Here is a 13,242-nt window from a genome sequence, read left to right on the forward strand (position 1 = left end):
CGCGCAATTCTGTTTTCGTGTATTTGGCGGCAACTTTTCCATGACGATAGGTACAAGCAGATCGCCATACGATTCTTCAGATTTTCCGAGCGAACTGAGCCCACGAATATAACTTTTTAAGGTGTCGTAAAAGTTTCGTAAAAACGTAAGCTGTTGAAATCGCCAGATGGTTTAGGCATATCCCATAAAGCTTTCATGTAGGCACTTATTACTTTGTGTTTCTGTCCATACCTTTGTTCAAGTAGGTCGATTGCGTGATCATAGTTTTCATTTGTTAGTGTCAATCCTTCAATAGTGTGAGCGGCTTCGTCGGACAATTGAGCGTGTAGGTACTGAAACCTTTGAATCTTTTCGAGATTGGGATTGTTGTGAACTGCGGAATAAAATGCATCTCGAAAACTCACCCATTTCAGAACATCTCCGTTGAATGTTGGCAGCGATAACTTTGGTAGGTTTATGGTTCTGTTAGGTTGGGTGGAGGGAGCGGCAATGGTGACTGCTGGACTGGTTGATGCAGCAGCGGGGACTGCAGGGCTTGCCGGTGGGCTTGTATCAGCTCGCGACTTTCTTTCGATAAATCGAGATAAAATATGATTTTTCTCGTATATATCGGTCAGGTAATCGTCAGATTCGGTGACAGTCGCCTCCAAGTCGTTTTCTTCCGTCTGTTCGACTATTTGTTTAGCGAGGTTGATAAGACTTTCGTACGTCGATGAGATCAAGTTATGGATAGCAGTGAGTGAGTCTAACGCACCTTCGATGTTGTCTTGGGGGAAAACGTTGACGTTTTCGTCAGCCTTTTTCAGGAGCTTCGTCATCTGTCCACGATGCGCTGAGCGAGTTCCCTTCAGTTTGGAAAGAGTTAGTTGGTCGTTCGGTCATCTTGAATCCTGGTCTCGGCACCAAAACAATGTGTGTAATTGTTAAGATAAGGTTCAGGGGTGGATAACAAGAGACGAACTGATGTACACTATAACAGATGACTTTATTTAAACTCCTGCCGTGATGTGTCAAAGCACCCACTTATATACACACAAGTTTACATTCCTTGCATTTTGGCGGAAAGTGACTTTGGCCTTGTACATGATTGGGTAATAGGGAGACGAGCTGATAGGTAAATAACTATTAATGAGGTTGTTTTATTAGCTAAAATTAACGTACTATGATTGGCTAAATTATTTGTAAGCAGAATCCTAAATCGACATCAAGTTCGGCTAGTTATATTTCCGATAAGTGTATCGGTATTTACATCCATTTTAAGTTATATTTTCAGTTTTACAGTGCAAGAAAATATGCATCTGTCTAGTCTACTAAACATTGTTTGTTGATTTCGAATGAAACTTTTCCTTCAATGCTTATAGCAACCAACTTTCATGTAATCAACCGAATTCCGCAATACACAACCTCGCAATTCCCCTGGATCAGACTATAAACTGATCTGATCATCTCGAAATTAAAGTTTATGAAAAATGGAGGGCACTGCCAAGGTGCCTAGCAACACTATTGACCCACCCCCTCATTCGGCATAACGGGACGAAAATAAGATGAATGAGGTAATTAGTAATAAATGGCTATACAGACTGGGAAGACGATGGGCAATGATGCACTGGAATGAATCGATAATAAATTTGGAGAAAGACATTTGGTTTAAAATTTATTATTTTTTCTTACAAATTACAGAAAATACAAATGTATACAAAATGTAATATTAAAACAATCTTGAACTAAAATAAAGCCTACATAAGTTAAACTAGTCAAGTCGTTTCCGTCATCACATTTTCGCTTAAAACATTCGGGAATTCGACAAAATAAACATTACGCTCCTTGGTTCTGTCAGGCAATTGGTTTATATTCAAGGACTTGAAAGTCAAAGAATTCCGTCACTGCATCTTTGCTTGAAAGACACTCTGGTATATCTGGTATTACCTTAACTAATTTAAATTGTACAGGGCACATTAAAAAAACCTTTATTGGCAGTTTTGGCATTTGCGGGAATCAAATTTGTAGTACATGTATTCCGTCATCAAACTCTAGTTTTTAGAGACACTCTGGAATTACTTATGCCTGAACAAATTAAAATTCCCGGTAGCCATTTTTTATTCCAATTGGCAGATTAATAGTGCACTAGCCAAATCCGATAAAACTAAAAGATTAGTGACCTCTGCATACTAGATTCATTACTGAAGGCCAAGTTCAACTGACAAATAAATTTTAGGCCGCATATTCCGTCATTCCGAGTTCGTTTCTGTCGGGAATTTGCCTAAACTTTGTTCAATTTGAAATATCGTAAACTCGGCGGAGTGAAACTTGAATTTGAATCAGTGGTCAGCTTTTTCCGTCACTGTCACTCTGAGTTGTGAGCCACTCGGGAATTCGACTACACTGAAACAAAGAAATGTATTCTAAAAAAAACTACGGCGAATATAATTTTGACAAACAAGTGGCAGTTCTAAAACTTCGATGCAAAATCTTCTAAATGACATTACTCTGTTGAAATGCGTTTTGTACATTCTAGTCGGTACATCGGCTTTTCTCTCATTACTACGTTTTTATACTTGAAGCAGCACATTGTTTTCGTTCTTTTAATTGACAAGAATCTCCAGAATTTGTCAGATTGGCCAAAATATGGGGGGAGACATATTCGATATAACTTTGTTCGAGCATTTGAGGTAAAACATTCCACCTGAGTTGTGTGACAATTATAATAAAATGTTTAAAACAATTGGTTCAGACTATGTTCAGATTTCGTGTGGGCAATTTTGACAATATGAAAACTCACTAAACAAATAAAACGATACATGTACGCACATACATCCATCCATCCTATTGTTGTTCGAAATTCCACACTTGTATGCACTGTTACTCGCATAGCTATATAAGCAGCGACATCAACTCTCTGTGTAATCTAATACTGACATGGGCTTACGCCACTGCTGAGCGCCCTCATTTGACCACAATTTCTTTGTGTCGTTGATTCCAAGGCTGAGGAGCAGCTTTTGAGTGTCATTATTAAAGAAGAAGAGATCATCATCGCTCTCGACACTGTCCGGCTTGCGACAGTCATCTACGTGTAGCCGCAGTACACCTTGGTAATGTAGCTTAATGAGCCGCACAAACTCTGATGGAAAATCGTGGTATTTTTTGTAAGTAGACCACAGCAAGTTCTCCGTATAGTGCATAGGTAGGTTGGTACCTTTGTAGTCAAAGGTGAACGGCCAGAAACCGTAGAGATGAACTTCTTCGCAGAGAGAAAGCCCTACGCTTGTCAGAGTCATTCCCGTCGATATGCTTCGCTGAGTCAAGTTCCAATACCGCTGAATTTGTGCAGAGTGTTCTGGGTTGTACAAAAAGGTTTTTAGGGTGGTTGTGTCATGTATGAGCTGTACCATTTCAAAAGCTAAATTGCTGACTTTGCTATTTGGAATCCATAGAAGAGAGCCATCGTACTCCTCCAGGGAAGCTAGTAATTTAGTCATGTTTACGTTGGTAAAATTTAACACAAATTTGTAACTGCCGTCAAATCGGTAATTATTCAGCAACGACTGTGATATTGAAGTCAGGTTTACTTTACTCCCTGCATCGTACGTAAACCCAGATAGTTGTTGTAGGTTTGATCGTATTACAAAATCGTAACTGTCAATCTCCTTGCCACAACCACTGTTGCGGAGTATTCCACCATTGCCAACAACTGCACATGATTTAAATTTCTTGTTCGAAAAGGGGGATTTATTTGGCAGTAACTGTCGCTTCTTCTCATCAATAATCACGGATTTGTTGAACATGGTATCAAAATAAGGTTGCCCGACAGGGGTATTTTCTTTTGTAGAAATAAAATGGGTGTCATTCATGTAACTGTTTAGATCATTCATTAATTCTACCACTCTCGTGTTATTTGGCTGCCATGTTCGTAACTTTGAGACAAGTCTGGCCATTCGCTTTTGTAGCTTGATCTTTTTTGGATTAGTGCTGTTCGTGTCACTAAAACCCAGCGGATGCTTCACATAGTTCTGTATAACTTTTACAATTACTGAAAGTGACTGTACAGGTTCCCCAAACTTAATGATGTTGTGTTCATTAGTAATATGTGTCGGTCTCGAATACACGTACAAGTTTAATAACAGGATGGTAGTGAGGCAAAAGAAACAGGCAGTCACGATCCAGAATAGATGTTTCCTGCGGGCACGGACTTTCCTTTTATGCATTTTCCTCATTCTGATTGTTTACCAGAGTCACAAATAAATCAGCGCGCGGTCTATGCTTCTCTCTAGCCCGTCCCGTATTCAAGATCGTCAAGACAATTTCACCATGTTCATCATCAAGTACCTAGAATTCGAAATATGGAACCGTTAGACTTTTTCTGAAATATGTCTAATAAAATTAATGGGCCAATGATATGCTTTTCATCGAGCTGCAAAATAACTAGTGCTCATGCACTGTGTGGCATTTAACTTAATGCCTTCTCTGTAAAAGAAGCATAATAATAAATAAGTTTATAGTCACAGCGTGTATCAATTGGGTCATCCAAGCCCGGGGCATTTTGGGGACGGTGGAATAAAATGTCGTCAATGTTTGAACTAAATGGTAGGTCAGACTTAACCTAACCTAACCTAACCTAACCTAACGCATACACCTTTTACACTACAATCGGGGTTCAAGGGATTCGAGTAAGAATGAAATATTTTACATTTAAAAACAATTACATTGTTAATAATGCAAATAACACTATATCGTAATAGCTAGACGTTTCGAGCAAAGGATCTTTATGGCTGGCATAGAAGTAAATGTTATTGTACTTGCGAATCAGAAGTCAAATGTCACGCAAATACCTCGTACATCACGTGACTTGCGATTGAACCCGGATTTTGAATCGGTCCTTGAGAGCAGACGGGCCGAATTAAAGAGTACACATCTTATTTGTCTTTTCATTACTACAAGTTAATGCTATTCGATTACAGAAAATTGAAAAAAAAATGTTGAGTGGAAATTTTTTTGAGAAACAAGTGTTCGAAATGGTATGGAAAACACACATTTACATTTTTTTGTGGTGCAATTATTTTTTTTATCTCTAAATACTACGTAATATTGCTTAAACATTTCAGAGATTGACATTTAATTTAGGATCTAACCGAGTTCAAGTTAACTAAATAACTTTGTACAACGAAATATATTATGATTATGTCACACATATCCCTGTACAATACGTGTAATTGTATCGCGAGGCTACTCGCCTAAAAACTTGGGTACCCAACCTCGCTCGATAATGACTTTTTCGTTAAAACATTTTCTTAAATGAAAATTTAGCGCGTTTAAATAATTATAATTTTAAATTAATTCCTATGAGATATGTCGTACATTCCCATTTTCTTTTAACCAAGGAAACAATCCCAGGGGATTTGTCAAAGCCCAGCAAGTAAATGAGTGAGCTAATTAATTGAAGATCTTGACACATGTATGTTGCAACGGTTTAGATGTGTGCCCCCGAGACCTGTAATGTATTGACACTAAGAGTGAAATTCGAATTGCAGGTCAAATACGAAAACGTATATAAACACTGTTACCTACACAAATTCATATCAAGCTCCCGATCCCCACCCAAAACTATCACTTAGATAATACGATTCACATTATACAAGTTATTAAGTAATCAATATTAATTGACCTTGTCGCTGGCTAAAATATTCGACAATACTTTTTAATAAAAATAATTATCGGTGAAATCAAATCCATAAATAATATTTTTTTAAACTGTCGCACGTTTTTTTTCTCATGGAAATATAATATAAAACCATTTGTTTTCAGTGGCATTTAATTTCAATACATGTCGTTAATTGTTTCGAGCATATTCATTGGATTGTAAGTTCATGAATGAAGCACGGGAAACAGTGAGTTATGGTATTATACATATAGATTTTACTTGTTAGCAAAAATCAGCAAATTAAAACCCGTGAATGATTAAAAAAATACAGAAAGAAAATATACTTATGATTTGAAGATTTGTTTGGCAATATTTAGTGTCACAAAACAATGTCATAGTGATTGATATTATATAGTTTTTTGGCGAGATGTATGCTTAATTAACATGCTGGGTGTGGTGTGAAAACAGTGTTTATGATCGATAACAAATGTATGGAAAGGTCATACACAGAGTTGTTATGTTCGGAACCCGTGACATTTCGAACCTAACCTTTCTCCAATTATTTTACAAATTGACTAGATGATTATCAATGTGATTGGTGCCTCTAGCGATGATGATGTCCTACGCATATTAGGGAGTATCCAAGCATCTGCTTTCACTGGCAGGGATAAGGAGGCATTTTTATCTAAATGCGACATTGATACATTGCTGTATGGCGACGTCATGGTTAACGCGGTCACGTGACTGTTACGCGAGAAACGTGCTATTTGGCAAATGTGTAATGGTGGATACTGTACAACTATATGCAACCATGTTTCCTGATTCGAGTATTTCTAAGAGGATTAACCCTACGGTACCATTGAGACGCCATGTATGTTGTTAACACGCACGGAATTCTTGTTCATTGTGCAATAGTATTCATGAAATACGGTTACATAATACAACCACCTGTAATGATTCTGGAAATTGGCCGATTCAAAAATATTTACATTTAACAGGTGGCTTAGGACATACAATGCTGCCAATATTTGTAAAATAGAATTTATTTCAGAAACCGAATACCAGTAATCTCCGGGAACAGACACTAATAAACGTTCGTTTTCGACATAAAAACTTGTATGTTCATCAAAATCTGAAACGTCACGTCACCTTTTAATAATTTAAAACTCACCATATCAAAATGTACGATTATTTACATTGTAAATAGACGTGTTATTACCATGTGAACTACGCGAAGTATATAATCATAAATTAAGTATTTAAGGGTAGCGTTATGATTCTATTATTTACTATAATAATTTGCATTCTTATACAGGATTATGATAACGGTTTTGCACTTTGATCGCATTTTCTATCATTAAGCTTGCTCGTTGCCATGGAAGCGCAACGTCGTGTTCATTTATTTGCATAATATTGCGTAAATATTTCTAATGAATCTACATAATTATAGGTGAGTGATATATGAGTAATCAATAACAAACAAACAACGTGAGTTCGTTGACTGTTTCATGTCGGTGTTTTGGTGGTTGCGAGGCACCGAAAGCGATCAATTGAATGTCAGTACATCCCAGTCGATAGTCTTTGTGTAAAAAGCAACACCCTACAACTACAAAAGAATTTAGAACAAAGGACGGCGATTAACCACAATAGGAATAAACTACTAGTATGACGCAAGTCTCATAACATGGCAACATTTCTCAGCCGGCAGGGACCGGATCAGAATAATACAATGTTCAACAATCCCAATAACAGCAATTCCCGAGTAAATTACTCGCAATAAGGCAAAGTTTCCAGGCTAGGTTTTATGATACAACGTGTACTCAACAAACAGTGAACGGACAAAACAAGACGACCATTTTAAATATACTGTTGACGGACCGAGTCGCACTAACCGGTACAAATTGTCGCCATGGTTACAGCCGAAATAGGAGACTATACACAGGGGAAGGGAGAAAATGGCGGAATTCTTGACTACACTATTCAAATAGTTTCTATACTTCGTTATATCTTATTTAATTGAAAATGAATACGTTTAAATCGAATTTAAATAGTTTTCAAAGATGGTCAATTACAACAAGGAAAAAGCATGCAATAAATATATGGCACGTATGTAAATATTGCAGGACAGCAAGCAACATTTCAAATTGTATACTTATTGGTTCATCGAGACGTTGAAACATGCAATCATAGAAAGGTCAAACAACACAAATTGCATGAAGAACAAATCAGAAAAAAAACGGGCGTGTCTTTCATGTCGGAGGTGGTTTAGTACATACAACTACTGTACTGTACAACGCACCGAGCGTGAAGGAAATACTAAAAGAAAAGCAGCCATGAGTTCTATAAATAGACCGCCGATATGTGGAGATAACAAATAGCGGATTCCAGTTAAGAAGAACGTCGATAACTGTCTGAGTTAGTGACGGGGGTAAATATCTGCTCGTTGAGCGTGATATGTGCGAATTACAGCAACATGGATGGTCTGAATGTGCGAAAAAAATCTAACAACAAGACTTAGTTAGAGTCTCGCAATGGCGGAAGGGTCAGTGCTAGCTGTAACATAATGGCTCTCGACCCCAAATAATCGAGCGGTTTACGAGGAACGTTACATACTAATGAGTTATTATACTTATATGAAGTACTCGTTACACGTAATACGAGTGAATATTATTACTTACCGAAATACACCGCTACGTACACCGGCCAATCTGGTCCGCAATTTACAAATGTTCTCAGTCGAATAGTGTGTGTGTGTGCCGAACGTGTGAATTATGCATGGATATTCCATTATTCCGGAGGGGGCAGAATCGGGCATGTTGTCGATCAGTTAGTTTTGTTAGCAATGATTTGAAAGTATTACATCTACGTGTAATAAATTGTTTATATTCTACAGAAGTGCACTCGTACACATACATGTGGAAATATGTGTTTTGAATCCCTCACCCCACCCCACCCCACCCACCCCTATTTATGATATTTACCTCTAGTTTCCATGTCGACCACGTCCGAGTCGCACCCAATAAGTCATTATCATAGAAACATGTATCCTCTTTCATGGTTGCAATATCCCCCCCCCCCTCCCGCGCGATTGAATTTAGTATACGGAGACGAGATGTGTATACGCCCGGGACCCCACACAATTCGACTAGCTGAGGGTGTCCCATAAGTCCTCGCAACTAAACGTTTTGCCATTACAACTTCAAGGTTGAATTCAAATTAGATACTGTAAAACCTTTTATTTTCACTGCATTTCACTATTTTGAGCATATTTGTTGGGTTTTAGCAGTGAAACAATGAGCTCTATACATGTTTATGTGAATTCAATTTAACGGATTTTACGTCTCCACGAAATTAAAACCCAGTGAATAATTAATGCATTTAGAGTGCGTATTTTGATTTATCATTGGCACTGTGTAATGTAACATTGTAAAATCAAGTACTAGTACTGTAAAATACTTTATTTTAGCTGGAATTAATTTTCGCTGACAATTTGTTTTTTTGGATGTTTCGTATTGAATTTATTTCCATTGATTTTTGGCTAGTTGAATGTAAAATATAGGGAAAAGGGTATATTCGTTGGATTTTATTTTCAACGAATCACTCAGGCTCCTTCGGCAAAAATAGCGAAACTTAATTCGAAGCAAAAATAGAGTATTTTACAGTATTGTATATTTATATAAAAAAAAAACAAGCCCACCCTCTTTCAAATCATAACTTTTACAAATTGTATTTTATTTTGATGAATATTATAGTTTTGTCGCCCTTGTCCATTTTGTGGTGTTGTTTTCTTTCAATAAAATAAATTATGTGAGTTTATAAATGGCGAAAACCGGGTTACCGCGAAATAACTATTTCGGTAAAAGTGTCTACCAGGAGAACAAAATAAAAGAAAATCACGCCGTGACCGATTATACTCGAAGTCAAACGTCCACAGTATCTTGTAACATTATCTGGATACAGTAAAATATCCCGGAATCAAGCTGAAGTGACCAATCTGTGTATTTCCTGAATCTTTACATCAACATTTTCTTCAAAACATCGATATCGTTGTTAATCGTTAATTACTTTTCTAAAAACAATTTTACACGTAATTAAAAGTATTGTCTTGTCGGATCACCCCTCACTGACACCTAAACAAAGCCCGGTCATAAAGTGTCATTGTAGCAGCGGCAGCCATTAGTGCCTGTTTTATATTCACGTATTGAGTTTACCCAGAATCCAAAGCAAATCAGATTGCCTCAATTTGTTATCAAATCATTAAATAATACGTTAAGTTTATAATTATTAAGACATTTATAACATTATATTTGTTTGAATTTATGAACATATTTGTATATAACGGGATTTCCACTTGCATATGCCAACAAATTAAGACTCGTTGTGTACATCCAAGCCACTCACCGTACTGTGTTTTTGGCTTCAATAAATATAGGGCTCTATTATGACTGTTGTGCTAGCATACTTACCTGGCGTAGGGGTTAACCGTGATCAAGGAGGCGGTTCCCTCAGGGAGAGGCCCTCCCATTGCACTCCGGCTGGGCTGACACCTGCGATCACCCCAAATGCGGGTGACTCGGGCGCATAATTTATGTTAGTGGGGGACTGCGTACGCGCTATCCCCTGATAATCAAATCAAAAAATAGGTTTCAATACATTGGCTGAGAAAAATGTTAAATCCTGTGCATGGTCGGAGATTAGCAGGTGAATTACAAGATGTAATAAAATTTCGATAGTTTGGAATTTTGGCACCTAATGAAATCCACAAAGACAGAATAACAGTTCTCTCTCTCCCTTTGTTTTTGACAAATATTTCAGCATCATAGACAGTGAAAACGTTGTCAAGCCTTAACCCTGGCATCTGCCCACGAACTGAAAATGCACTTTTACGGCGAATGCCCGCGTATGACCTTAAGATAGATGTGAATATTTTACTAAAATACTTAATAGTGAAGATAATGTGAATTCCGTGGTGGTGCGTCGCTTATTGATTTCTTGGCAATGCATAAAAGAAATCCCTTCGATGTATTACAATGAAATAAGTAAACAAACTTCGAACTGAGTTCCTCTATTTCTTCTTTTGCTAAAATTCGAATGCATATATATATGGAGTGTATTCCTGAACGTCATAGTGTAGTCCGTATAAAGAAGTGGGTCACAGATAATAAGGGCATTAGACTTCAAAGTGGGAGGGTCGTCACCTGCGCACGCGCGGAAATTGAGTCCCAAGCGACGATAACAACACACGCTAAAAACGCAAAGGCTCAGGGGTAGACGCTGTAGGGCTCATACCACTAATTGAATTTCCATAGACGACAATGTTAACATATGACGAGATTGCTATATGAAAATGACGAAGAAAGTTGAAATCATGGCTCAAAAATGGGAAATCAACATGTCAGTAATCAACTATATGAAAAAAACTAATATGTTGGCCAGCTCAAACTCTTACAAATCTCAGGTAAACAAGACACACCTACTGTATTTAGATTGCACCTAGAGAAATCACTGGAAAAACAACAAGATTAGAACATCCAAATACACACAGAATAAACCCACAGGTACACAGCCGCTAAGTAGTAAACAAAAGACCACATGTTGGTCCCACCTTTGACCCAGGTAATTACGCCCTAAAACAGGGAGCACCTGAGAAAAAAAATATTTAAAAAATTTTATTGGTTCTTTCAAGGCATTTAAATTGGTTAATTAGTGGCATGAGACCTGTAAACAATGATACACTATGGTCATCTGACGCATGCGCAGGGGACGACTCCCCGCTTTAACATTTTTGTCAAAATTCGATGTTCCATATCTACAATCACATTACATTACAAAACCTGGTGTAATTATGTTTTGAAAAATCTCGATTGCTTTAAATGAATTCTTTGTATTTTGTGCACATGTGGATGTAACGAATCTGTCGCGGTTCTCAATATCTGCGTGTACGTGTGAAATCACACAGATATTGCTTATAATGGGTTCTCTATTTGGAAACTGGAACGGGCTGAAGGATTTGTAAAAACAAATGCAAATGACTGTATAATAAAAATAATATTAGAGAAAATGTAAATAAACAAATCATGTCATGTATATGTGAATACAATATTTGCAAAAACAAAACAAAAACCTGCAAATATCTTTGATGCTACCAATTAAATTGCTTATGGGGGTACGCCACGGCTCATATCAGGGGGGGGGGGAGTTGCATGACACGATTGGTTGAAATAATCGTCTCATTTGCATAAATTAATATTCATGAGCAATGAAAAACTCGTCTTTTCAGTAAAATATTGTGCCAAAATGCTTTCCGATAGCATACATGTTAGTTCTAAATTGACTGATTCTATCGTTACGAGCTGCAAAAATAATCGGAAAAATGATGTAAACGTATTTTTTGAGACACGTTTTCGATCAGACTCCAGCTAACTGTTGAAAGTAAGCATAGGTTTTCTCTTTACCGTGATCATAGCAAGTTACGAAATTCATGGAGAATGCAGAGGCACGTTTAAATTTCACTCTAGTACCATTGCTCAAAATTGCTCAAAATGTTTTCGGTGACTTTCATCAGTGACAAGTTACCTAATTAGTATGCATTTCGAGAAACCACAGTGTGTGTGCATGCGCAGTTTGAAATGGAACAGTTTTGAACGCAATAAAATCACGCGTAGAACTCGGGCTCCAGCAAGAAATTGTGGCGTTAAACTGGTTGTCGGTTGAATTGTTTTGCAATAGACATACTTTTGGAGCCTGTAGTTGTCTATGAAATGTTTCTAAGTTTTGTTGAGGATTATTTTGTAAAGAAATTGCTGTTCATCTGTTTCATCATTTCATCTGTTCGTAAACGGGACGTTGTTGCTTTGACGATGGGCTACGGACGACTGACGTCGAAACGTTCCATTCAGATCGGATGGCGCCCTCTCGTGCCAATCCCCCCTGGCTCTTATGATAACATTTCCATGTACTTGTTCATACTCTGGACTTTGCTACTAAGATGACAGAAATGGCATTCTTAGTCGTCGATGGCGCACTAGTAACAATTCCATGTAGAGTGTTGTAATTTGAACAGTCCCGTTAGCTGCATTCCACCGTCCTACCTAAGCATCATCTTCAATATAATGGGGGATAATATTAATAAGACTACCTGATGGAACGCGGCGTTTGGTCTAGATCGTATGTCCTATCCTTGTTCCTCTGGCCCTATGATACGTATGTGAGACATCACAGCCCCAAACGCCGCGGCTCGGCTACTAGTATCACCTATGTTCGTCAAGGAAACTGTTTGCGTGGGATGGATTTACTTATTTCGAATCATCAGAAGTATTTTATTTTCATTCTCGGGCGAACATCCGGGTATTTTCACCGCATAGCAACCACCACGGTGAAAACAAAGGCCGAAAACTCTCAGAAAACAGTACTTTGAGATGGTTGTTGGGACTCCCCGAATATAAATTGGTCAGGATTACTTCAAAGTTGAGTTCCTGTTATTTTCTCGAATTTTCACCAGCTCTTCGCTCGGCGTTCCGCGTTCCTCAGCAGCGCGCGCAGAGCGCCTGGAAATACGTGGTATAGTAGTGCGCGTCTTAACAAAGTCGAACGTCTTGTGACGTAGC

At 37.9% G+C, this 13,242-nt stretch overlaps 1 protein-coding gene and 1 non-coding gene across 2 annotated transcripts; one reads left to right on the forward strand and one right to left on the reverse strand.

Moving 5' to 3' along the window:
* Positions 1-1,641: 1,641 nt before the first annotated feature.
* On the reverse strand, positions 1,642-8,397 carry LOC100376298 (alpha-N-acetylneuraminide alpha-2,8-sialyltransferase). Its single transcript, XM_002741665.3, has 2 exons — positions 8,314-8,397; positions 1,642-4,323 (listed from the first exon to the last, which is right to left on the reverse strand). Exon 2 carries the CDS (start codon positions 4,209-4,211, stop codon positions 2,889-2,891), a length of 1,323 nt encoding a protein of 440 aa, XP_002741711.1. The 5' UTR covers positions 4,212-4,323; positions 8,314-8,397; the 3' UTR covers positions 1,642-2,888.
* Positions 8,398-10,093: 1,696 nt separating this feature from the next.
* LOC144343231 (U1 spliceosomal RNA) lies at positions 10,094-10,258 on the forward strand. The gene has a single exon (XR_013418915.1). It is a non-coding gene; the product is annotated as a U1 spliceosomal RNA (small nuclear RNA).
* The last annotated feature ends 2,984 nt before the right edge of the window (positions 10,259-13,242 follow it).

The sequence above is a fragment of the Saccoglossus kowalevskii genome, chromosome 1 (assembly GCF_978046115.1).
Source record: "Saccoglossus kowalevskii chromosome 1, keSacKowa6.1, whole genome shotgun sequence".
Classification (NCBI taxonomy): domain Eukaryota; kingdom Metazoa; phylum Hemichordata; class Enteropneusta; family Harrimaniidae; genus Saccoglossus; species Saccoglossus kowalevskii.

Excerpts from the sequence above, each read along its gene's own strand:
- LOC100376298 (XM_002741665.3), bottom strand. The coding sequence starts at position 4,211 with ATGAGGAAAATGCATAAAAGGAAAGTCCGTGCCCGCAGGAAACATCTA.